This window comes from Poecilia reticulata, linkage group LG4, assembly GCF_000633615.1.
Source record: "Poecilia reticulata strain Guanapo linkage group LG4, Guppy_female_1.0+MT, whole genome shotgun sequence".
NCBI lineage: Eukaryota > Metazoa > Chordata > Actinopteri > Cyprinodontiformes > Poeciliidae > Poecilia > Poecilia reticulata.
Genome location: NC_024334.1, coordinates 29,723,856 through 29,749,494, shown reverse-complemented (window position 1 = coordinate 29,749,494; position 25,639 = coordinate 29,723,856). Strand labels below are relative to the sequence as shown.

Sequence of the window (25,639 nt, the reverse complement as noted above, 5' to 3'; positions counted from 1 at the left end):
ATCTAATGAAGATGAAGTTTCTCTGTTATATAGTGTTAAACACGGGTCACCAATCAGGCATCTTGTATTGTTACCCTACTATACCAGAAATGGCACTTGTAGCTGTAAAAGCTGGTGATGTATTGTTTTATGTTATAATTGCCATCTTAAGCATTGCGGTTGTACAGTACTATGTGTGCCACTGGATTATCAACCCTCCATATTAAAGAGTTGAGCATTAAGAAATGTCTCCAAAACAATTACAGAGTTATGGACAGACTCCCTCAAAAATGACATCTACACAAAACTTTTAAATCTCATTAGTGTTGAGGAATATACAAGCTTAAGAAGCAGCTTATGTAATTTTTAAAAAAGAAATAAAGAAAAACTAAATATATTAAAGTGAATGCAAACTGATTTTGAGCCTGTTAAATCAAGTGCACTTCATTTACTCTGCTGCCCTTTCTCTGTCATCATGATGGGAGCGTAAGCCAGTGTGTCTGCCGCATGTGTGTGTGTCTTGATTGATGCCTCGCAGGGCAGTTGCGTGATTGAAACACCTCCTCACCATAAAGCTGTCGTGTGTGTGATGGAGTCACAGGGTCATTTTATGCATCACACCTGTCCCCCTTCCTCCCCACACTGTCACCCAATCAAATAGGAAAATGGGCATATTTGTTTTCCTGGCCTTGAGAGGGCTTGAGCAGCAGGGCTGTATTTTTCTGTTTGAGTGCGTGTTGTGCACATTAAATTCTGAGTAAAAAAAAAAAAAACGCAGGAAAAGATGGAGCAAAAAAAGTAACCTCAGGCTGATAGACAAATGCAGAGAAGATATGATGGATGGCTTAACTGCTCAAGATCTACAACTGAAATAAATGCTTTTATTTATATCATCCGTTTTACATTTTACAAAGTTCTCGCTTCACGATGGTGGGAAGCTGCACACTTTCCTAAATATTCTTCACTTCTTTGTTAAGCATCTCCATATTATGCTACTTCATGTCTGCACAATCCAATGCATAAAAATTCACCACAAGAACCTGATATGTACTTGTCAGATTCAGATTTATCTAACTTGTGAACTCCTATGAACTCCTACATACATTTCTGCAAGTGTTTTGAGTTAATATGAGAAAACATATTAACTGAAAGGGGTCTTTAACAAAAGTTGTAAGAAAAGATGCTGGCTTGTACTTCAGGTATTTATGGGCAAATCCACCACACTATTAATTATCAGTACAGAAGTTGCTTTGGCCTGTAAAAGGATGATTGAAGAGGAACTGGTAGGAAACTTAAAAACAAACTGCTGATACAGATGAATCATTGCACTTTTATGTATTATCATAAATCTTTTCAGAATAACTGAACTGATATACAAATCTGACATGGGCATTTGTGTACCAGTCCACAAAATTGCAAGAAATGGTAAACCATTCTCAGATTTGGTGGAGTCTACCACCAAACAGACTGTCAGGAAAAAAAAAGCCATTTTGGCCAATGTGTCTCTCTCTGCGCACCGTAACGAGGCAGATTGAGAACATCGGGGGAATTTGGCTCTTCAGCTGCAAAAGAAAATTGATGGTTTTGACTTGTGTTCTTTGGCTCGGGACAAGAGTTGTGATGTACAGCCTAGTTATCTTTTTACATGGATTAACAGGACTTTGAGATGACGGAGGAGTTGGCAGCTCTACGATCAATGAAAGGCACTACAACAGGGAGTGATTTGTTTACAGAGGTAAAAGTATACATGGACCAGAGGGACTAAAGTGAGAAAAACTAGAAGGCGTTACAGCTGATGGCTGTCCAAGTCTGATAGGGAAAAAGATTGGACTTTTGAAGCAACCCTAACTCTAACACAAACGCAAACTACTATTTGTGGATTAAATCATTCATCAGGAGATGATGTGCAAGTCAGAAATTAGCCACATTGTTGATGTTGTAACTAAAACAGTTAATTCAATCAGGACAAGAGAACTGAATCACAGGTCAGTCTTTTTCACTGCTGGAGTAGAACGACGGTGGACATGGTGACATTGGCTACAGCTGGGAGATGGCTCAGCTTGAGCAGAGTCCCAAGAGTTTGGGATCTGAATGCAGAGAATTGAGACTTTTGAGAGAAGAAGCACAAGGACCTCCCAGAGCATAATACATCTGGGCTTTGCTGCTGATGTGACTATGCTAACAAATGAACTAAGACATATTCTCACTGAACACTAAAAGAACTGAGGTAAAGCAAAAAAAAAACAAAAAACACTTGGTACAGTTATTATTAATTTTTTATTTAGTTAATGTGATTTTGGTTTTTGAAAGATATATAAAGTTATGTTTTACTAAAAATGCTGTAAAAATGCACATTTTCTATTGTCTATTTTTGCTTTACTTTGGTAAACTGATGATACCCTTTTACATTAAGTTGATTAAACGCTGCAACAGATGAGATTTCTTTCACTGCATCTTTCTTTCCCTTTTATATTGTTAAACTTTCTCATATGCCTGTATTTTGTACTATTAAGCTTTCCATATCTTTTGGGTGACCAACTGGGAGGGTGAACTGGTAGTGCTATCTGGTCCTGTTACACCTCCCTCAATCTCTGTTCAGATTGGCAACTACACAGATGACAGTGATATGAATGTGGAAGAATAATTCTGGGGCTTAATTTGCAATAATCTATTTTCTAACTATACAGTTGATGGCATGGACACAAATTACAGAACTATAGTTGGATAAACCAATGTAATTTATTCCTGTTCACTTATTCAACATGAGGAAATGAACAGATATACTAAACCTTCTGAGTCAGAAAAAAACACTAGTGGATTTTCAAATGTATAAATCTGGATTGTTCAGAGCCCAAAAATCACTGCCTCCCCGTTTTGAGTTTTAAACTATAAATAGGAAGAAAATATGCTGCTTCATGGGGACCTTAACAGAATGAAAGATTTTCCTGATCACTAGAGATCTGGCAGGAACTCTCTCTAATAACCTTCCGGCACTAGACCTTTTGTTAAAACCAGCTGACTGAACGTATTTCTGCCAGGAGGCAAGAAGACCGGTGGAATCTTAGATTACATCCTCCCTTACTGGAAAATGACTTTTACCCTACTAGTTCTATAAATATCCTACTGTACAGTTACCTCACTCAACATTTGGGGAAAAAAAAGTCCCACTCCTAGAAATACGCCCAAGAGACCTCCAAAATAATGACCCTGCTGGCTGCCGTAGTGTCTAAGGCTGGAAAGACAAACGACATCCATTCCAGCTTGGTGCTTTTAATCAGGCTGTGATAATTAACGCCACACTCCATTGGCCAAACAAATCTCTTTGTCAAGGTGCTTGTTGCTGTACAAGTTCTTCTCCTGTTCTCAGACAAGATAACAAGCAGTCTTTAATTGCCTTAATTTTGCGTAGTAGCGGTATTATAGACTTCACTGTGTGTGATCGTGACTTCCCTCCCTGCCTCCTCCCTTGTTTCCTCCTTCCCAGCAGCTATAGAAAATATTTCATCATGTTGGGGTGGTGGGCAGTGGTTGTGGCATCAGACTTTAATAAAGTGAGCGACCTTGTGGGACTTCAGAAGGGATAGATTAAGTTTGTCTTCCCTACTGGCTGAAGCAACCACCTTGGTGGGTTTTTCTTATCTGAGACTTTACTTAATTACCTGGTTTTAATTCTAACATTCTCTAAAATGACCCCTCACCACGATGAGACAAACTATTTTAATTAAACCAATGAATATGTCACTTATCGGGTGAGATCGGCGCTTTCATTCGCCACGGTAACGGATGCTGCTGATGATTATCTGGCTCTGGGCCCCAGTTCCTCTACACATGATGATGAAGTAACAGATTCTATCCTGTTACTGTATGTGGTACTGTACAGATTTGGAAGATACAAACAAGCCTATTAGATACAGCCAACATGTTCAATTAGTTACCCAGTAACCTGATGAGCGTCGTGATGCAGCTATGCAGAACTCCTTATTTTGCCACTGAAAGGTTTTCAAGAGGGAAATGGTAAAGAGCAACAAACAAGAAATAGTCTCCCAGCTATTCACAAAGTTACTGACAATCGGCTGCTTTTTTTATGAAAGTTACATAATGGTATTTTAAAATGTGTAGCGGCTTCCTGGGCTGCACTGCCTGGCCAAATTTAATGGGAGACGTGTCAGCAAAGCCATTATACCAGCAGGGGCACGCAAAGCCCTATTACATATGGCTGCTGGCTGCTAATGTGTATTAGCAGGAGACAGAGGAAGCAAGGTGAAGATAAGTGATTTTGCAGTAGTCGGCTATGTAGGACAAAGGAGGGAGGGAGTAAGAGAGATGGAAAGGCAGAGGAGGAAACCACTTTGACCAGGAGTCTGACCAGTTCAGATAAATAGTTTTCATTTGCAATGCAAAGGTGTAGCAACTTTTGATCTTAGAGTTCAAACTTAGGCTCTCAGTGGTATGACAACGTTCATCTTGTGTCCAAGTTTAGTTCTAGTGTTATTACAAGTTTAGTCATTTCTTGGACATGATCCCAAGGCATCATTTTGCACTTCTTGGCTTACAACTTTTTTTTTTTTTTAATTTGCACACTGTGGTCATAAAGGAGTTCATATGGTCGGCAAAAATACCCAGGTAAGCTATAATATTAAAATTGTGCTCAGTTGGAAGCAGACGACTCAAAGAGTGCCAATAAAATTTTCCTCACATCATCACACTAACCAACCTGAGGCAGGTTGGATTCATAAGAACCAAACTCTGACCTGATCAGGTGACAGAGACTCAGGACCAGAAAATATTTTTACTGACCAATTCTGATGAGTCTATGTGACTAACAGACTCAATTTTCTCGTTTTTAGATGACAGAAATGGAACCCAGTGTGGTCCGCTGCTTCAAGACTCAAAGTTTTGAGCATTCAGAGATTTTATTCCACACACCTTAGTTGTAACAAGGGTTATCGAGCAACTAATACCTTTCCATAAACTATAACCATTCTCCTCTGACCTCTTGCATCAACAGGCATATTTATCAACTCTATTAAAACATAAGAATTTGACCGGATTCTCTGTAAACATTAGAGATGGTTTTGTGAGAAAATCACAATAGATCAGCTTTTTTTCTTAACTGGCACCAACAGTAATACCGTGTCCAAAATTCACTCTATTTACTTCTCTGTTCTGCTGCTTGGTTTGAAGTTTCCATCACCATTAACGTCTAAGTGAGTTGAATTGTGGCCATGTAGTTGTCTGGGTTGCCAATTGTATTTACAAGCAATGTGTCATGTGTGTGTTTTTGAAGTTTTGTATAAATAAAAGTGAACCTAATGAAAAAGACGCATCCCTTGATTGGCCTGTAGAAGGCAAAGTTGTAAATATTGCACAAAAACAAACATCTCAGGGTTCGTAACACACACATCACGACCTCATCTGTAATGTGATTGTGCAAAACAAATACAAAAAACCCCCCTTGCCACTTCAAATAGTAATTCAGGAGGCAGGTTGGTCCCAAATCAAAACAACATTGAAAAATCTAAAAATACTATCCACGAACACTAGGTAACAGGCAGTATTTTCTGCTGGTTAATAATTCAGTCAGGGCTTAAGGCTGCTCCTGGCAAAAAAAAAAAAGGCTTGCTTATCTGTGTTTCTGTCAACAGCAAAACTTCACTGTGTTTTTGGACAAGCAGGGAACATTTTTGCCCTGCCAAGAAAACCCCAAATGGACAGGAAAAAAAAAAAAAAAAGTTTCAGTAACCTGCCTTGCTGCCAGCACATGGGCACTTGTTCTTCTTTTAATTCTTTGACAAACTATTTGTGGTATGTCAAGCACCTAGCTGTCTTTTTAAGAGCTCATTGGCAAAGTTGTTCCACTTGAAACTGGTGGTGGGAGTGTGTGTGCACTTGATAAGTGAGGAGGCTCCTGAGCTTGGTCTTTGACAGCCTCCTTGAACTCTGTGGGCCAAGTGATAAAGTGGCCTGATGAGTGGGCAATCTCTATCTGCCAGCTGCTAGTTTGGCCAGGAGAGCAGGGAAGATGCCAGAGTGAGTGAGTGAAGACCCAGTACACACAAATGGAAACACACACGCACACACACGCACACACCCCCACACACGCACGGACACACACTGCTGTTATGTGGTGGCAGACCTATTGGCATTTAAACATATCAGTCCAGATCCTTTTGGGCCTTTACTGTCAAACCACCATCACTACGCCTATTAAAACACGTTAAAGTATAGACGTGCATAGCACTAATGAATCTGATTTAAAACAACAACAAAAAGTACTCAGCTACCCTGACCATTATAAATAAAACCAAAATGTATAATTTGGTTTTAAATTGTATCAAAATGTTAAAATTTTTGTCTGGCAAAAGATTATTTTTCCTATTTTCTTCTAAGAATCTGTTTTTATTTTATTGAAAACACTAACCTGTATGTTGGAAATGTAATGGAGCTATGTTTTTTTTTTTTTTGCTTGTTTTTCATGCACTATTGCTAAAGATCTTGAATATCTTGAGATAGCCTAGAAAACAAACACTGACTCAAGTCTTTGTTAATCATGAAATAACACTGCGTTAATGTACAGAATGGGCAATTTAAACATCCAAGAAAGGTGCTAGCTTTCTGCTACAGTGTGTCCTTACATAAGAATCATATGCAGCTTGTTTGGTCTGACCTTTACAAACAAGCACAAGCAGCAGATTTAAAGATAACTCCAGCACCACTGGCAGTCTTCTCTGCAGACAGACAGACTTCAAGACCACAGAGAGCTGTTTGAGTTTATTAAGAACGGAGTATTTACTTATTTATCTCCCTTTCCAGCAGCATGCAAATACTTAAGTTAGCATGTTAAAAATAAACTCAAATAAAACTAAACCGAATAAGGTCAAACTGCAACAAACGTTGGTATTTGTAAGAGAACTAGGGCAAATGTTCAGGAGATAGAAACAGAGGAGGGAGACTATAACGGGGGAGGAAGTTATAGATCAGGTTTTCCCATTATTTGCTGCATTGTGCAGATTTAGGGGATATAATTTGATAACTAGCTTGATGAGCACAAATGTGAGTTAAATTGTGGTGGAAATTAAAACTATGTCATTGGCTATCCCTGTGAGTCTGTGTCTGAGGAGAGCCAGCAGCAAATAATGTGCAGAATCGCACTACGAGTCTTTGCATGACAGATGATTAGAAGATGATTAGATCAGTGAGGAATCATACCAACATGAATCCTTCTCCCCCCCCCACCCCCATAACAACGATTCTGATGTCATTAACTTTTGAATCTTAACTAAATTAGAGGTTTGTGTGTTGACATTTACGGCTTTCAAACAGAGCAGCGAGCTTTCTGGCTGATTGCACTAACACGTCAGCTGATAATTCAGGAAGAAGAATACACATGAGAAGATTGGACAGCATTGTTCTCCAAATGACAAGATCTGTCTTCTTCTCTGCCTTCTTAATTATCTTCCTCGATTATAATTACACGTGTGGAGGTCTGCGGGGCAGGCATTGTGATGTTGTACTGTCTTCTGCTGTATCTGCAATTAGATGAAGTAAAAAAAAAAAATAATAAATATATAATTATATATAATGCAGGAGATATTGTACAGACTGCAGAGCCGATTTAAAACGACAGCATGAAAAATGCTGAACAACACAGAGTCCAAATAAAAGAGTATAAATATTTCTTTAAGTGTTGCTCATAACGAGGCCCATAAATAGCTGACACAGTTGAAGCTTTCTTTGAACGGTGAGTGACCTGCGGGTCCCTACACAGCCTTACCGTTCTCCCTTAATGAAGCAGATGAATAAATGATTTGAGGCATTGTCTGATCTCCCATCAGCATGTCTCCATGGGGTTACTAAAGACCCCAGGGGAGTGATCCTCCTGATCTCCCCCTTTATCCCTTAAAACACTTTTTTTTTTTTTTTGCAAATATTCCCTCTTCTGCTTTCTTCTTTTTGAAACATCCATCTCTCTCTTGCCACCCTCCACCTCTGTCTCCTTTCTCCACATCCCTGTTCCCTCACCATCTGTGATCCTAATCTCCTCTAAAACATCTTTTCCTCGACTGTGGGAGTTGGCAGATAGCGAAGGCCACCGTCCAACTCTTACTGACTCATCTAGTCATAAACAACTGGTGGGCGTCGACATGCTGGTGGCCCTCTGGTTTCAGTTGCCTTTGTGACAGGTCATTTTTTTTATGATCTCCATTGTTATTGTCCCAGTTATTGTTTTTCTTCCTCCTGCTTGCAGACAAGGGTAAAAGTGCAACTCTTTGAGTTGAGGAAATTTCACTCTCTAGGTCTGAAAACAAAGATGACAGTAATAAAAAGGAGAACCAATTGCTTTTTCATTTCATTGCCACTGGGAAATCAGGCAGACATAGTAATAAAGGGGCTATAATAATAAAGTTTAGGAAAAAGGACCTATGGCTTTCCATCCCCTAAGCAACCCACTAGCACTAGTCACTGTGGACTATACAGTTGCTCAGGGTCATCCATATAACTGGAGTGAAGGTGAGAATGTGAAAAGAGAAGAATGGATAGTCTCAAGACACAGAACGTAGAAGTAGATCACTGCATTAAACCTCCTACTTTACTGATGCTTACAAATATAGATTATTTTATGATCCACTTTGTACAGATTTTTAGGGAAGTCGAGATGAGACACTGATTTAGTGTTAGTCACAAACTGAGCTAAAACTAAAATCTCACTGTATTTCTTTGGTTTTTACATATCCTGCAGAAACTTCTTACAATAGTTTCCAGAAATTTTCACCCATTCCTCATGAAACAAATGGAATGTTTGATGCTTTAGGTTACTCTGTTCACACAGCAGGAAAATGTGACCCAAATCCAATTTTTTTTTTTTTTTTTTGAAAATATGCGACCCAAATCTGACTTTTTTGTGACTGCCGTCAGGTCAAGGCATGCAAACTGTTTTTTTTGTTTTTTTTTATTCTGATACTGGAATAATTTTGGTTCATATCAACTAAGACCTTGTTTCACTGCAAATAATGCCACTTCATCAATGTCTTCTTGTCATTCAGAGCAAATCCTTTCATTGTCGGGGCACAGAACCCGTCTCTGCTACGGTAAGTCGACTGTGTCTGTATAGCACTTTTGTGGTCGTAATAATAACTCAGAATGATTTCCAAGAACTGGCTGTTCTTGGAAATCATTTCAAATTTATACACTTTCAAATTTATATACACAGACATTCAGAAGAGCAGGCAAATTGGGGTTGCGAGCACATCGACATGTGGCAGGAAGCACTTTGCGAGACGACTACTCTTTCCACTGAGCCACACCCGCCCCCAACGATGGCTGGACATTCCCAGGGTGTTTATACCTGGGCATAACTGTTTGAACGGATTAACCCAATTCAGGCATCTGGAAACTGTTACCCAAGGGAGAACCAGACAAAAAAAGGTATAAAAATATGTTATACGTTTTCTTTTTGTGTATACCAGAATTCAGTTGTACATGAATTGCAAGCAACTTGTTTGAATAAGGACACTTATTTTCCTGCTGAAGAAAATAATGCAGGAAATCAGTCTCTGTAAAATCAAACATTTAACAGAGGGTATGTCAGTTTAGTGCAGCTAGAGGATATTGGATTGCTAGATCAGAAAGAAATATCACGCAGAAAATCTCAGCTTCATTTGCAATGATGTAACTGTGTTGTGATGAAAAGAGAAAGCATTTCAGCATGATTTAGACATCTTTACTTCGGCTTATTATGTTTTGTTATGACAATCCCAAGCTAATTTCATTATGATGCATTGGAGGAGGGAAAAAAACAAAAAAACTGATGTGTGAAAATTAAAGCAGAGATCTAGCCACGGCACACATACGTTTTATCTGTTTATTAGACAGAATGAAAAACATCATGCTAAATCTGCCTGGCTGAGGAACTCCCATCAAGAAGCTCTATGAACGTACAGTATTTCCCTTCAACACCTGGTCATTTAAGAACCACAGCCAGCTTCAGTGATCTGTCACTAATGAGGCTGTCAAAGTAGTCCAACAACAGGAGAGACGAAAGAATCAGATATGTGTTAGGATAATTCAGTACCTCTTGACTCACTCTATCAGCTTTTCAAAAACCTGGAGCTGTGGTATGATTTATACTTTTATAACAAATTGTATTTTTAAAGAAATAAGTATGCTTTCCTCCTGTAGATAATCAAACTTAACATTAAAGAAGCTGGACTTTTAGACATAAATCTTTGAATTCCTTTAAAAATTTGGGCCTTTATGCCACAGTTGTGCAAAGAAATCTACATCTGAAAAGTACCCCTAGATCATAAAAAGTCTATTAGAAAGCAGTTATTTTATTCCTTGGGATTTCTTATGTTTTTAATGTTTTCTTCCTAGATTTCTGGGTTTCTACGGCCTGCAGCCACGGCGTTGATTTTGGTCTTTTCATTGCATTTTTCAGAGTGTCCATGACAGAATATATTTTTTATACTTTGACCAATTTATGACCTTGGAATAGTAAAAGTGCTTAATTCAGTACAGTGAAGCAAACTGCTGGGATATAACTGGACTAAAAAGAGTCTGCCAGGGGTATTTTTCAACTCTTACGTCAAAGAGTGACATTATTATTTTTTTGTCTCAGTTGTTGCAGCAGGAACATTGTGTGCATTGACTACAGTTTTTGGCATCGTTGTCCTGGGTTCGATTCCCAGTGTCAGGTCATTTGCTGCATTCCTTTCCCTTCTCTCTTCATCCTCTTTCCTATCAAATCACTGTTCAGTTAAGGGCACAGGTGAAAAATAATCTTAACAAAAAAAATAAAATAAAAAATCCAGTCTTGCAGCCTGATCTTCTAAATGTTTGCTTGTACAAAACCAACCAATTTTATAGCACGTGCAAACCTGTTCCACAAACAGATAAACAGGATTATTGGCACAATGAAGAGAACAGCAAGCACAATAAGTTTAGTGCCAACAGAGAGCACACGAAGGGAGTGTTGGGATTTGTTTTGCTCATCATTGTCATTGCACTCTCTGACACTCTCCATGATCACAGCCAAAATCCTCATTAAAAGACGGCAGTCTGCACCACTTTTGCACGTGCATGTAATAGGACGTGCAAACTTTGTAGATTGCAAAAAATAAAATAAACTGCTCTAAATTGCTCTTCTCAGGTCAGTCATAATTATAGAGAATGACAATTTATTCCCCCCTCAGATAAGAAATAAAGGTGAGCCTTTAAGACCGGCAAATATTCATAACCCTGATGGAACAACCATGTAAGCCATGTTGGTCGTAAACTGCACAAAAGCTGACATTTGCTAATTCTGTTTAATTACAAAAAGTTTTTTTCTTTTTTTCCCTCTTCCTTTCTTAACCTAAAGCATCAGTCATTGCAGGGGCATTGTTGTATTGCTCATTACATTACCACACTGAGCAGCTATCTCCACATGAACATCCAAGTTAATGGGCCACAATAAAGACACCACTGTCTTCGTTTTATGGCTCAGTTTTCTAATGGCCTCCTTGGGTTTCCTGAATGTTGTCTCACAGGAGTCATCGAGGTCTCTTTAAGATATCCAATATTCTCAACACACTCCTTTCCTCCTGGCTCATGCCTCCCTCCATCCATTTTTTCCACTCTTATCCCAATCCCCAGTCTTACATTTTTGACAGCTACAGGCAGCTTGCAGTAGCCCAGGGCCTTTTCTTGTGCCTTTGGTTTCATTAGCGGGCCCCAGATGCTTAGCTGCTTACAAAATTATAAAGGGCCGAAGCCAACCGCCTCCAGATGGGACCCATCTATATTCAGATGAACTGTTTCCTCGCAGTCAGAGCAATCCCACCGCGATGTCCTACAGTGTTGTCAACAAACTTGCTGACAAACACAAACACAAGCAAGTACAAACAGATGCACACATTCATAGAGCAAGCCATGTGCACACACCCAAAGCCACCCAGGCAGAAGGGAACCTATACATGCACACAAATTCGGGTGGCATTGCTCTATACAAACACAATAGTTTTTATGGGGTTTCAAAGTTCGTACTGTCAAGATGAGATTTTATCTGGCATTGTGAATTGGACAGAAATGGAGGGGAGGGAGGAGGGGGGGGGGCTTCTTTGGCAATTTTGCAAATGGCCCAATGGACATTTTCAGACATCAACACTATAAACATCTTCAAACACACGAAAGCTTCAGCTTCCAGTGATAGCTACAATTTTATACTACATCTGTTGCAAATAAACTTTAGATACTTGAAATACCTGCAATTTACTCGGCATTATACGGGACACATGACATGGGCAAATAGCTAGTATCACCTGCTAGGACTGAGAAAGCAAACAAATTATCCTTCTATCAATATGTCATACTTCCATCTCAGTTACAACAGGAAAATATGTAGGGCGACAAGCTCTGCACCAGGATTTAAATTACACTCCTGAGTTTTGATACGGTTCAGTTCCTGAAAAATTTACGCTCCAGTTCACTACTTTCTTGTTTAAGGCCTAGGAAAATTCAAGTCAAAGTGACAGGAAAACAGTTTCAGTAAAATATTTACCCACTCCTCCTCTGCTTTCTCCTCCTCATCCCAACCAAATAAAACAAAGTGAAGGGCACAGATTTAAGTATTTTTGGAAACCTGGAGATGAACATGCGCAGAAGAAACCCGATAGAGGCAAAGGATTGACAGAGTTAATGGATGTTGCAGAATGTGTGATGCAACTTTCTCTATGAATGTAATCATCAAGCTGGCAATCGTGACACTAAGCCTGTTATGTTAGGATAATCGTGTGACTACAACCCAAACTTCACCAAGACAACAGTCTGTACTGAAGGGAACAGTGAAGAAAGGTCAGAGTAGAAGAGTCATTTCTTCTGCCATCATTTGTGAGGTAATGTCATCAGTCCAAGTTAAAAAGCTTGGACTTTTTGTTTCTGTTTCTGTTCTGGAGAAACAGAAACAGCCTGGAAATGATTCTTTATAAAATGAAGAATATCACATCCTCGATCAGATTGGTATACAGTATCTTCAGTCAGAGGGTTCCTCAAATTTGCTGTAATACTGTCCACTTCAGGAGATTCTTCTTGACCACAGCCATCACTATTCTGAACAGTTATGAATAAACTTGGATTATATACAACAATAATTATTTTCCCTTTATGAATCAATTAAATATGTTGGACTTTAAATTGAAATTGTGTTTTATTGCATTACTAAAAGAGATATTTAGCTTTCTCTGCAAAAAAATCTTAATCATTGAGTACTTCTTTATAACACTCCTGTAATCTGTTGTAGGTTTATAACAAACACTTCTATAAGTATTTATTTAGGGCTCAGTAGGTTTTCAGTCCGTAAAAGGTGACACAAATTGGCTTTCCAGGGCTTGAATTGAAAAAAACAAAATCAAAAAAATAAACCCGCTTTCTAAAAATGTTATTTTGGTATACCATATTCAATGTGCTCCGTGGTCGACACTCTAGGGTGTGGCGGACCAGAAATAGTTTTCTAACCTGCTCTATTCAGACGTGCGTATGTTTTTAACAAAACCATCCAATGTTGAAATCTAGTGACCTGCTCTGTCTCAGTGCAATTCAGAATGATGTGTCCATTGTGTGTTAAAAGCACCAGTTAACAGTACCCACCATAATACCCCTGACATGTTGGGTTCAACCTGACCCTGAGCTCTTGATCTTAGCTTTTTGAACCATGCATGAAAAAAAATATATATATAAAATGACTCATCACACAATAGTGGCAGGTGGACATGTCTTGTAAAGGAAGCTCGGACCTTCACGTCCTGCAGTTTATGTGTAACATAACTCAAGAATAAGCAGCTGTAAAATGTGTTTGGATTTACTGGGCTTAACCTGATCAAATATTTTGCCAAGTTCATAAGAACAGACTTCCCGAACAAGATGGGGTGAAGGTGAGGTCCTCCGCCTGCAATACTAAAGACAGCTTGGACTTACAGTATAGTAATCATCAGGCTGTTGGCTGCAGAAAAACTGCAACGCCTCACCTAGTCCATTATAAGATGACACAACCAATTTGTACCTCTGCCTACTGCAATCTACCAAATCTCCCTTGACAAAAGCATTTAGATTAGAGCGCTTTCAGAGGGAGGGCTGTGCTGACATGCCTACCCAGCCTGTAAAAGAGGAAATGAAGTGGCTTTTTAATTCTCCTCCAGGCAAACATAAAACTGTCCAGGTAAGTCATTTTGTGGGTTGAATGGAGAGTCAGGGGCAACGTGCCTCTCGGTCGTAATACACTTACTGTTTCATTGCGAAACACGGCGTATGTGGTGCTGTGCACACCCACAGACACACATCGCATCCTTATCAGCCAGAAGATTATTAATCTATTTGCTACATTTTGTCCCATTATTTCCTCCACATAATCCTCTTTCACAACCTCTGGCAGCATACTAATGAGTTTCTGTGAGCAAGAAAAATGTGGGAGCTGTTGACTGATGCAGTTGGAGCTTCTCCTTCTCTTGTTCTTTATCCTAATTTGTTCTACCTAAAAGAATAAAGACTTGCAGAATGCACTGAGAAGTAGAAATAGAAAAGTGGCCTTTCATATTAAAGAACGGCTCTTTTCTCTCGACTCTTTAAACGACAACACGAATGAGAACATTTTTGTAATCAAATTGTATGAAATACACACACCCCACCAAGTTTGGATTTGAGTCAAAACAACTTTATATAACAGGTAATGTCTTCTGTTTGCAGTCAGTTCCTTTAAAGTGAAAAGGGAGTAATATATACAGTATGTTTATAAAGTACATCTCAAAAATATTTTAACCACAAAGTCAATTGCAATTTATTTTATGCCATATAGACCAACACAACGTGGAGCCTAATTTGGCTTTCAAATTAGCAAATGCAAATCTGAAAAGTGCAGCATGCGTTTTTTTCCCAGTCTCTCTGAGTTAATACTTTTATAGAACCACAAGACGTTTTAGGCATGTCTCTACCAGCCATGCATATTTTGATGTTTCAAAGAAACTGGTTTAATGTAATGCATTGTAGCTAAAGAAATGTAGCTCTGGCTGTATGTTTCTGACTGTTGCAGTTCTGGACGGTGAACGTTTGCCCCCCCATCCCAGGTCTTTTTGAAGCCCCCAGCAGATTTTTTTCAAGGATTTCCCTGTACTTAGTTTGATCCAACTGACAAGATTCCCTGTCATTTACTGTTTTTGAAGCAGAAGTCTGTGGTTGTAATGTGACTAAATGTTAAAAGATCCAAAGGTTATAGATGCTTGAAAGCCACATTCATTGCCTTCATTTACTTCTGTCCTTACTTTAGTTTGGGAAAAAAAAAGTCCAGCTCTCCATTAGACAATGGTGATTGGGAGGGAACATCGTATATAACATTTCTTTAATATTAGCATCTAAAAATGAAATCTCAAGAAGATTCACATGATTGTTAAAGTTTTCACTGCTAAATGAAATCAAGAAAGCATAGAGCCCCTTTGAAATTAGCTCATGTCTCAGTGAGATAGAGGCCTGAGGCACAGTAGACTGAAAGTGTAATAAATGTGTTTCAGAACAACATGGCAGTAAAGCTTTTGAACAGAGAAAGATGAGTGTGAAAATGCAGTAAGCTGGTTTTAAGGTTCAGTTCTAAGGCCAGCTAAAGAAAGCTGAGGAAACAAAGACATAGCTGAAGCAGAACGACGTCCTAAATATGAACAGAAATTGGTTTCTGTTTAAATTATCAGCTAGACATGAAAACAAATCAAGCGTTTTATTATACCACCAAAACACTTGTGGCTAATAGCCTTTATTACATTCTGAGGACACTATATAGGTAGGATTTGTTTCATTTCCTCTTATCTTTGGGGAGTCATATGCAGGAGGCCAGGCCATTCTCGTTTATATTACTTCTGTGTATGCTTAGATTATGCATGCGTCTCAAAATCCGACCAAAGGGCAGAGAGGTAAAGGCAAGAATTGAGCCTATGAGTGTTTTCAGACAATGTAGTGGAGGGTCGCTTGGTGTTTTTCTGCAGAGGATCTGTTAAGAAATCAGTCGTTCGTCTCGGTTTTATTGCTCAAATTAACCGAGACGGTCCTTGTCCTGTTTGCCCTTAATTAACAAGCGTTCAATTCCCCTATTAATTAGCACAAGCTATTAGCTATTTTACATCACTCTTCATTTGTCGACAATTAAAATGTCTATTATTAAAAGGCATGGCACACAGTTAATTGCGCAAGCGGCTCAGCGGCAGGCGAGGAGCCGTGCGAGATGCGCGCCGAACCTTAGGAGGAGTCTGCGAGATCTGCTGTAGTTATCATACAACCTTTACATTTTGTTCGTCTTCAATTTGCTACCTGGCACTCCATCCCATGGAGAGAAACCATCTCCCTCACCATCATAACACACTGCCCATGCTCAGAGTCAGATGGCCCTGCTCAGCACCGCTGCAGTTGGAGGAAGGGAGGCGTGCAGTATAAGAGGTTTCTTTGAGGCTGACAAGTGCAATTTTCCTCCGCCACTTCAAGCCGTATGAGTAAAACATACAACAAATACAAGTAGATCTGGTTCATCTGCTGTGCTGAATGAGTTTTTTTTTTTTTATTTAGTTTGGCCACTTTTGTAAACTTTACAGTTTCATGGATTACAGTTTTTATTATTCAGACAATTGCCTTTATTTAAAAGGACTGATATGTTAGCTACACTTTGGAGATGGTAAAAATCAAGATGACACACAGAGAGGTTATTAAGATTCATAATCATCCTGTCAATGTAATTATATTGTTTGCTTCATTTGGAATAAATCTGATTTTTTTTTTTTTTTTTTTTTAATGGAGCAAATTAGATGCGACATAACTGGCTATGAATTGGGCCTATAAGTGCCAAAAGGTGTCGGGAAATGACCCATTCTCCATTGGTGCGGTATAAATAAACCCAACCTTTTTGGTTTTAAGAAAATATTTTTTGACTCTATAAGACTCTATAAGTCACAACAGAGACAGACAGGATAACATTAACATCATAACAATTGTAAACTCTTCCACATGCTATATTATCACCATAACTCAAGTTCAATAAACACATCCATTTGGATTGCTTTAATCAAAGGTGAGTTTTGCTCCTTCCCTTGAAGATGCGAGTGGCCTACTGCTGGGCATGAGAACATTTTTGAGGGAGATGTTTTACAATTGACACACAAAGCACTGAAGCAACATCAAAAATCTATTTTCCATTCACCGCCCTTGCTGGTAAACAATGCAATTTCGTATTTTACCAGATTGGAGACTCCTCTCTGAATGACAAAGTAAACCAATTCACTACATTTTAAGCATTAAAAAAACTTTTAGAGATGGTCAACTTTTCAAAAGATAACATACCGTAAAATTCCACAGACATATTTTAAATTGTTTGATATTTCCAGAGAGTTTGCTATTTTTCAATCAAGCACCTTGATTGATATACTATCCACTTACAACAATTTACTTCTGATCTACTTTCTGCTAAACTCTGGTTAGTCAGAAGCTCCTCTTTTGTCTTTTCTTTTGTTTAGGCAGAGAAACGAAATAAAACACAGGATCTGCAGTCAAGTTTAGTTAAGGTTGCAGATTTCATTAAGGAAAGTAAAATAATGGCAGATGCTATATTTTTGTTATATTTCCCTGGTTAGGTCTACAGTCAACTACTGGCTAAAACATCTGGACTGTTTATTCGTAGCACCTTTACAATCCATGATTGAATAAAACAAACTAGCAACATCGAGTTTAATAAACTGCATAAAGGATAAATAAAAATTCATGACAAAGTTGCATATTTGAACATATAAACAACCACTGAATTCACTGAGTCACACACACGCTAGCAAACTAAAACATGAGCAGGAAGAATCACACAGACCAGCGGACATATCCAGCATCTTCCTCTCACCTCTGTCTCACCTCTCCCCCTCCCCCCTTCACCCTCTGCCAGGACTTAACAGGTGGCAAGTCAGAAAATAAAAAATAAAAACACAGGACGGAGCATTTCTGATTGACAGAACAATTACTGCAAACATGCACCTCGATGGGGAGGCAGACACTTCCAAATAGAATTTCACTTTGCTGTTGCATCACCTGCTTACAGGAGGGATTTCAGTTGAGATGCAAAAGCCTCCAGACTGACTCACTGATTGACTGACTGTATGTGTGTGTCAGACAAGCAGCTGTGCACAGCTGCTTGTAAAATAAACAAAAAAAGAAAAAGAAATCTGTACTCGGTTTTATTTGTTGTGCCCCATAATAAAGTGCGAGGGAAAAAACAGATTTACCCTTCATCAAGGTTGGTTGGTTCAAACTTTAGAAGCAATGTTTGGCAACTAATCCCCCCCACCCCCCTTCCCCCACCCAACTCTGACTGTTCATCCGTTAGCTCAGTTAGAGGTGAAGCTATTTTTACACCCACAGACTAAACCAAAAAGCGAAAAGTTAATTAAAGGAGACACTCCAAATCAGTGTGTTTGATATATAAATCATTGTGAATGTCCTCTTTGTAATTAAATGAGCAAGTAGGGTTTACATTTTTCTAAATGGTTTAAATAGAGTGTTTTTCTAAAAGGTTTAAAAACACACAAAGTGTAAATAAGTCGACTCATGCATTTAGTAGAAGTCAGTTAGATTAACCGTAAAATATCCCGATACAATAAAACAGCCTCAGACTGTACTCAGTGAGTTGAGTCAACAAGAGAAGAAGGACGTTTCAGATAAACTGTCAAGATTCACACTGAGTAAGAGTTTGGTAATCAGGCAACGATTTGAGTAGAAGTACCTAAATCTACAGTCTGAGGATCATTAATGCTAGATTTATATTTTTACGCTCACTGACATGGTGTCGACTGGTATTTTAACAAAATGAGGCGTCTGAAGATGAGAAGCTGACCTTATTTACTCAAAAATCACTCCATTAAGCACACCGGGCTTCTAAAGGCTTGGAATCTGTTTTACCTCCAGAAGTGCTTTATTGTTTTGTGATGGATTCAACAAAACGTTGGAAACCCTGATTAGAGATTTTGGTCTATATTGAAGTGCTATGATCATATGTTGCTGCAGTTTTCTCTGCCGTACATCCACGATGAGGATCACCTATTTTACTAAGTCCCAAAGGAGTTCTCTTTGATGTGAAGTCCACTGGAGTACAATGAACTAGTTGGAGATAATTTGAGCTTTGTGACATGGTGCATTATCTTGCAAAAGTAGCCATCAGAAAATGGGAAAACATTGTCTTACAGGGATGAATATGGTCAAAAAGAATACTACAGTAAGGTGCAGTGTTTAAATGCTGCCCAAAATATGCAAGAACATATTTCACACACTTTTACATCAATACCAGATTAAACTATTCTTATAGAAAAGGATCAATTCACACTTTCAAAGTTACATCAAATTCTGACCCCACTATCTGAATGTTGCAGTTGAAATCACCGGACTCATTAGACCACACAACATCTAAAAAAAATAAATAAAAGCCAACATGATCAGCCTGCACAAACTGCAGCTTTAATTTCCCGTTCTTAGCAGACAGGAGCGGTATCCGGTGTAGTGTTCTGCTGCACAAGCCCATCTGCTTGAGTTTCCACATGTTGTGCACTCAGAGATGAAATAATTGACATCTTGTTTGTAATGGCTGGTGAGTTGAGTTACTGTGAACCATTTCATCATCCTGACCCAGTCTGCCTTTTGTCCACCAACATCGACAAGGTACTTTCTTGCACACAAATATCACTCATTGGATGTTTTCTTTTTGTCAAACAAAACTGAAAAGGTTGCTTACTAAGTTCCCAGTATATCAGCAGTTTCTGAAACACTCTGACCGGTCTGGTATCAACAACCACATCTAGATGCTTACATGTATTGAGTTACTGCCATGCCATTAGCTGATTCACCATGTACGGTGCCTGCGTAACTTATCAATTTTTAAATGGTTTGTTCAATCTTTTGCACACAAACTAATAAAACAATCCATTATTGCAGCCCATTTGTTCAAATTCTACCACTCTTTTTCCCTTTTCTTTAATGGCTGATGCAGTCTCGTGCAACCTTGCTGGCCATTATCCCAGTCACCGCATTCCGGCCTCCGACAGCTGCATTACACCACGCTCCCTGACTTTCTAATTAGCTTATCTCGGAAAATAAGGATCCTGAGCAATTCTTTGCTCTAGCAGTCTAACAACAAGCAGACCGCAGGGAGCTCGGTTGGCACTTACTGTCACCGAGGGGGCTGTTGTGTTCGACAGACTAGTACAAGAAAATATGGTTTTCTCTCTTTTCTCTGACTCAAACACTCACACTTTTTCACTCTGAATGTTAAGTCAATTCCCAGTTTCTAGTGCCGATTGGTATTTTTAGAAGTCACAATGAATAATGAATACGGTACTAATGTTGGTGCAAAGTAACAGCTCTGCTCGCATCCAGCTGTTTCTCTATTGCGGTTGTCAGTTTTTCTTTTCCACAAAGCAGAATAAAAAAAAAGTAAAAAAAAAAAATAAAAAAAAACCTCTAGATGAGTTTAGTTATCTGCTCATCACAACTTCATCATTAATTTGTTGCAAAGTTCAGAAAGTAATTCATTCTCTGCCTGTAAATCTTTTTTCTTATCAAACATTCAGCCTGCAGCTGTGCTGTAATGTGGGATGATACGGGCTTCCGGTGTCTCCTGGCTAGAAAAGTCATGAAGGGATGGACTGAAGGAAAAAGGGGATTGAGTGAGGGATAAACGATAGATCCCTCCACCTGTAGCAGTGAATGTCCTGCTGGACTGTAATCTGGCAGTTGTCTCTCTCCGAGATGCCCAGCTTTGCCGAGGCCAGTCGAGCTCTGCAGCCTCCAGCACCAAACGAATCCGGAGCCCCAGGACATAAGGCACCTGCACGGGGAGATAAAGGCTTCATCTCCTTAGCTAAAACTGACGATCCTTTTGATAAAAACAGACATAAGGCTGGTGGGCGGTGGGGAGCAATCGTTTGCTGCTCACTCTCTCCACTTCTCTCCTCGGTGTCTGCCTGTCTCTAATCTCTGTCTTGTTTTTTTTGTGTTTTTCTCCTCCAACCTCCATGTCTGTCTCGACGTCTCAGCTTCCCTCCCTCTCTTCTTCGTTTCCCCCACGAACCTAAGCTGTGTGAGTTTGGACCAGACAGGTGAAGCTCTCCACTCTGCCGTTTTTATTTATTCCATATCTGTAACTGTCAAAAAGAAGATTGCTAGTTTAGGAGCTGTCTGTGCTTTGTTGTGCTCATGGAAAGTCAAATAGAGGAGGTTGTGTTAAAAGCATCTTGACCACTTTCTGGGGACACAGACAATGACAGCTGCGGTCTTGGAAGCCTAGAAACAGTTGAAAATAGCTTTACAAGTACGAGAGGCATGTTGCCCCTTCGATGGCATGGTGGTGAGAAGAGTGGTTAAAACTAGTTTAGCCTTTGGAGGGAAACAGAGTCAGGTGTCAGTGATGTTAGCTTCTACTACATGAACCCAGAAAGCATGGATCTTTAAACATCTTAGGGTTTAAAAGGATTAAGAACATAAATTGCAATTTAATATGCTAAGGTGCTTTCTGTACAGATTAACAGGTAGCTAGAGTATGTACTCTAGTTACCTGTTGGATCACATTAGAGGTCTGCATCATTCCCAACAAAGCTTTCTTTTTTTTTCTCACAATATTAAGGTACATTTCCACTGCAGAATCCTTTTCAAACAACCAGGATCCTTTTCAAGCATCCATTCTTCAACAGTTTTTATTTCCATTGCAAGAATCAGGACTAACTCAGATAAAGAAAGTGGAACTCTACCTCAGCAAATGGCTCTGGCAGGTGACAAGTATTTTGCAGATTTACCCTTAACTGATGCTGTTTTGTTAATTTCAGGTTTCAATGCAATTATTACTGCTTGTTGGATATTCCCAACATTAACATAAAATACTAATTATAACTATTTTTAACATTGTTATGACCTCTAGGAAAATGCAGAACTCAATATACTAAAAGTGGCTATCGTTTTCTCACTCTGAAACATTAACATGAAGCCATTAGCACTGACAAGCAGAACTATCAACAACTGAAATGTTAAAGTAACTAAGGGTGTTTTCACACCTGAAAGGCCGGTAGGCTCGGTACGATCGGGCTCAAAATTGCAACATTTGTTCCATTTTCAGGACTGTAGTTCGCATTCACACTACACTGTGTCAAACGACTCAAACTAACTAAAAAATCTGTTCCCCCCGTCGCCTTTGGTGGCGCTACAGCAAGAACCATTGAAGGAATTGACACAAAAACCTCTGAAGAAGACATAGAGCGGAGGCTATTTTTGGTCAAACTCCACAGCATATTGCAGGCTAGTCCTGGATCGAGTGCCAAGTATAGCAACTAGTTCATCATACAAAGGAAATTTGTCATTCGCGTCTCCTGAACTTCCACTTGTCCTTAGCATGTCACGCATTTTGATGTATTGACGGCAAAGTCTTTTCACCTTAGTGCGGCACTGTGCAACTGTACGAGGGAATCCCAATACCTCCATTTTCACACTAATTAGCTTGAAAACCTCGTTTTTGTGAGTGGTTACAAGTAGCTGCAATATATTTTCTTCTAACCACATTTCTATATGGTCCTCTTCACTCCACGTTTACGCTTTTACATATAAAGATGGAAATTTTGGTTTCCATCTTTATATGTAAAAAGTAAATGGGCTTGTAAAAGTAAACTCATAATGTTGTAGAATTTATACTCAGAGTTATATTTACAGTTTATAGACTAATAAGTCATCAATCAATACATTTTGAAAACTTGATCTGACTTAGAACTGATTTAAATTCAGCTATGTTTTGTATCCAACGTAATATAATCAGACGTTATCGCTGCAGAACTCCAGGTTGTGACCCTGACGGGACCTCTGCTCTGCTTCAAAAGCATAAAGAATAACTGTGTCTCGGCAAAATTTATAGTTTGCTACAGTTAAACATTTCACTGAAATTTAAGCCATTCGTTAGAAGAAAAACAGTGCAATTCTTAAAAAAAGACTCACGTTATAGTTTGACTGGTAAAAATCAGGACTATTTTAAGGCTGCAGTCTCTCTTTGTTCCACACAAACTCAACAGCTGAACCAAACCTCTATAAAGAAGCACTTGAGCAGTAGTAGGACTGGTCCTTTCACCATCAGCAAATATGATTTACATCAACAGCGCGATAAATTGCCTGGATAAAATAGGAGATTCCAGGAAACTAGGTTGGGATGGAATATTCCAGATGCCCTTAGATATTCATAGAGCTTTATTATATTATAGAGGCAATATGACGTAGAAATACTCCTGGTTATGTAGAAAACTACATAACCAGGAGTAACTACTTTCATCAGAAAGATAAAGCAAAATTCAAAGCATGCTATTCTCTGAATAAATTGATGGAGCGAGCAGACACAAGGAGACGCGTTGAATCTAAGAAAACAGTCATACCTCCGCACGAGCAAACAACAGACAGCTGCAACTAAACAAGGAATGAAAACAAAGAGAGCAAGGAGGTTAAGTTAAGATGCACCACGCTGCACTGTGCTGTACTGCAGACAGCAGTTCATTTTTCCTGACTACGGTGTCGTGCCCATTGTCTCTTCCTATTAGCCTGCGCCCGGCATGCCATCGTCGGTGCGAGCACGAAGCCAGCAGACTTGCACAGCTCAGGGTGGCAGATGCCTGCCGCTTTTGCCGATGCCCTCCATCAACCGATGACAGATGTCAGGGCTCCTCTTGGATGGCAACACTTCATCATGCTCCCCTGTTCTCCGCCCCGCTGGATACACCAGCCTGCTTGGCAGACACCGTGCCCAACCTCACTGCACCATGCCCATTCCCTCCTGCCCCACCTATTCATTCACTCTCACGCGTGCATACACATCTCTGCATCCATCAGTCAAGCGTTATTACATCAGACAGCCATCAGACTCCAAACCATAGGATCACATGCTAATGCACCCAGATGCATCCAATCTGGAAAACTAAAGTTTCGGGTATGTGATGTGAGCATTTGTGTGTGTGTGTGTGTGCTTGTGGGGGTGGGTGTGTGAGTGTGTGCCTGCGTGTACGCGTGTGTGCGTGCGTAGGTGTGTGTATGTGCGCGCGTGCGTGTGTGTGTGGGGGGGTGCGAGTGTGTGTGTGTGTGTGTGTGTGTGTGTGTGTGTGTGTGGGGGTGTGTGCGTTTGTTAGGGAACATGTGAGTAAACTAGATCAGAGACACATTTCAAAGTTGGAAAAAGTAATATATATAAAAAAAACATAACTTCTGTTTGTGAATTATTAAAACACATAAAAATTACAAAATGCAAAGTGAGATGTGCAAGATGAACATTTCTACTTACCATTTTGGCCGACTGGTAGACTTGACTACAGGGGACATGCCTTCTCTGTAGAGACTCTTGGTCTTTGAGAAGTTAACAATGTTGAAAATTACCCGCTGAAATGAAACACAAATTAACAAATGATTTAAAAATGCATTATTTTCAAGTTAAGGTGTAAAGTAATTCATTTAATGTAGTAAAAACATGTTTGGAAAATGAACAGAAATTTACTCAAATACAGCCTCAATACTTTAATTTGATGAGAACTAATCACTAATGTATCAATTCTTCTGCGTCGTGGGAAGTGATTACCGTATTTTCCGCACTATAAGGCGCACCTAAAAACCTTCAATTTCCTCAAAAGCCGACAGTGCGCCTTATAATCCGGTTCGCCTTATATATGGACCTATACTGAGCCACAACAGGTCTAGCAACTACGGTAAGCAGCCGCCGATTTCATTTTCCCCCGTAGAAGAAGTAGTGCGCGGTGCATGCTGGGATAGTTGTCAGAATGCTGGTTTGTTAATAAAGTTTGATAATACATTTAAAGCCAAGGAGGGCGGGGGAAGAGAGACAGAGGCTGCGGTGGCAGCGTGTTGGTTGGTCTGTGTTACCCAGAAAGCAGTTGGGCACAATATCGCAACACCAACACCGTGAGTGAAACAACGACTGGGGCAGCCTACTGTATAAAGTACTTGGGGACCACTTATTTACAAATGTGGATGTGTAATAATAGAGTACGGAACAAATCGGCAACCCAAACTGAAGCGTATGCGTCTTATAATGTGGTGCGCCTTATATATGAAAAAAGTTTTAAAATAGGTCATTTATTAAAGGTGCGCCTTCTAGTGAGGAAAATACAGTACTGTTATTAGAAGATTTTTTACAGAGATCTGAAAACCTTGGTGTGCACAGTAAGACTGAAGGATCTACTGAGATCTTCAACAGTAAAACAGGCAGGAGAGTTTGTAGAAGTACAACTCTATCAATTTTTCTAAACCATTAACACATTAAGCATAACACAGATTATAGTTTGGTAAAATTATGAAAACTGTGTACAAGTACCTTTACAAGATACACTATAGTTCAGAAGTATATATATATATTTTTTTATTTTCAGTTTGCTACAACTCATGTCAACTTGTGGTACCTGAAAAAAAAGAGCCAAAAATGGTGCAGAGTTGTAGAGAAGTTGTCACTGCCACCACAAAAATAACCACTGGCACAAAAATCATGGCACGTTAGGATTACATTCTAGAAATAAGTCAGCTTTAATGTCCCACAGATGATCCCATGTTGTGGAAGCAAAGTTTCTGATAAAAGGCAGCAGCTCAGGAGTGCCAGGCTTTAATC

The 25,639-nt window shown here is 39.4% G+C and overlaps 1 protein-coding gene across 2 annotated transcripts in view; it reads right to left on the bottom strand.

Annotated features, from left to right (window-relative positions):
- The window catches only part of LOC103464064 (cytosolic carboxypeptidase 6), a 311,033-nt gene that overhangs the window by 174,148 nt on the left and 111,246 nt on the right, over positions 1-25,639 (bottom strand). For both annotated transcript variants that reach the window (XM_008407872.2, XM_008407873.1), the window contains exon 4: positions 24,308-24,402. In XM_008407872.2, the coding sequence (XP_008406094.1) occupies positions 24,308-24,402 (95 nt within the window). The remainder of the gene's footprint in view (positions 1-24,307; positions 24,403-25,639) is intronic.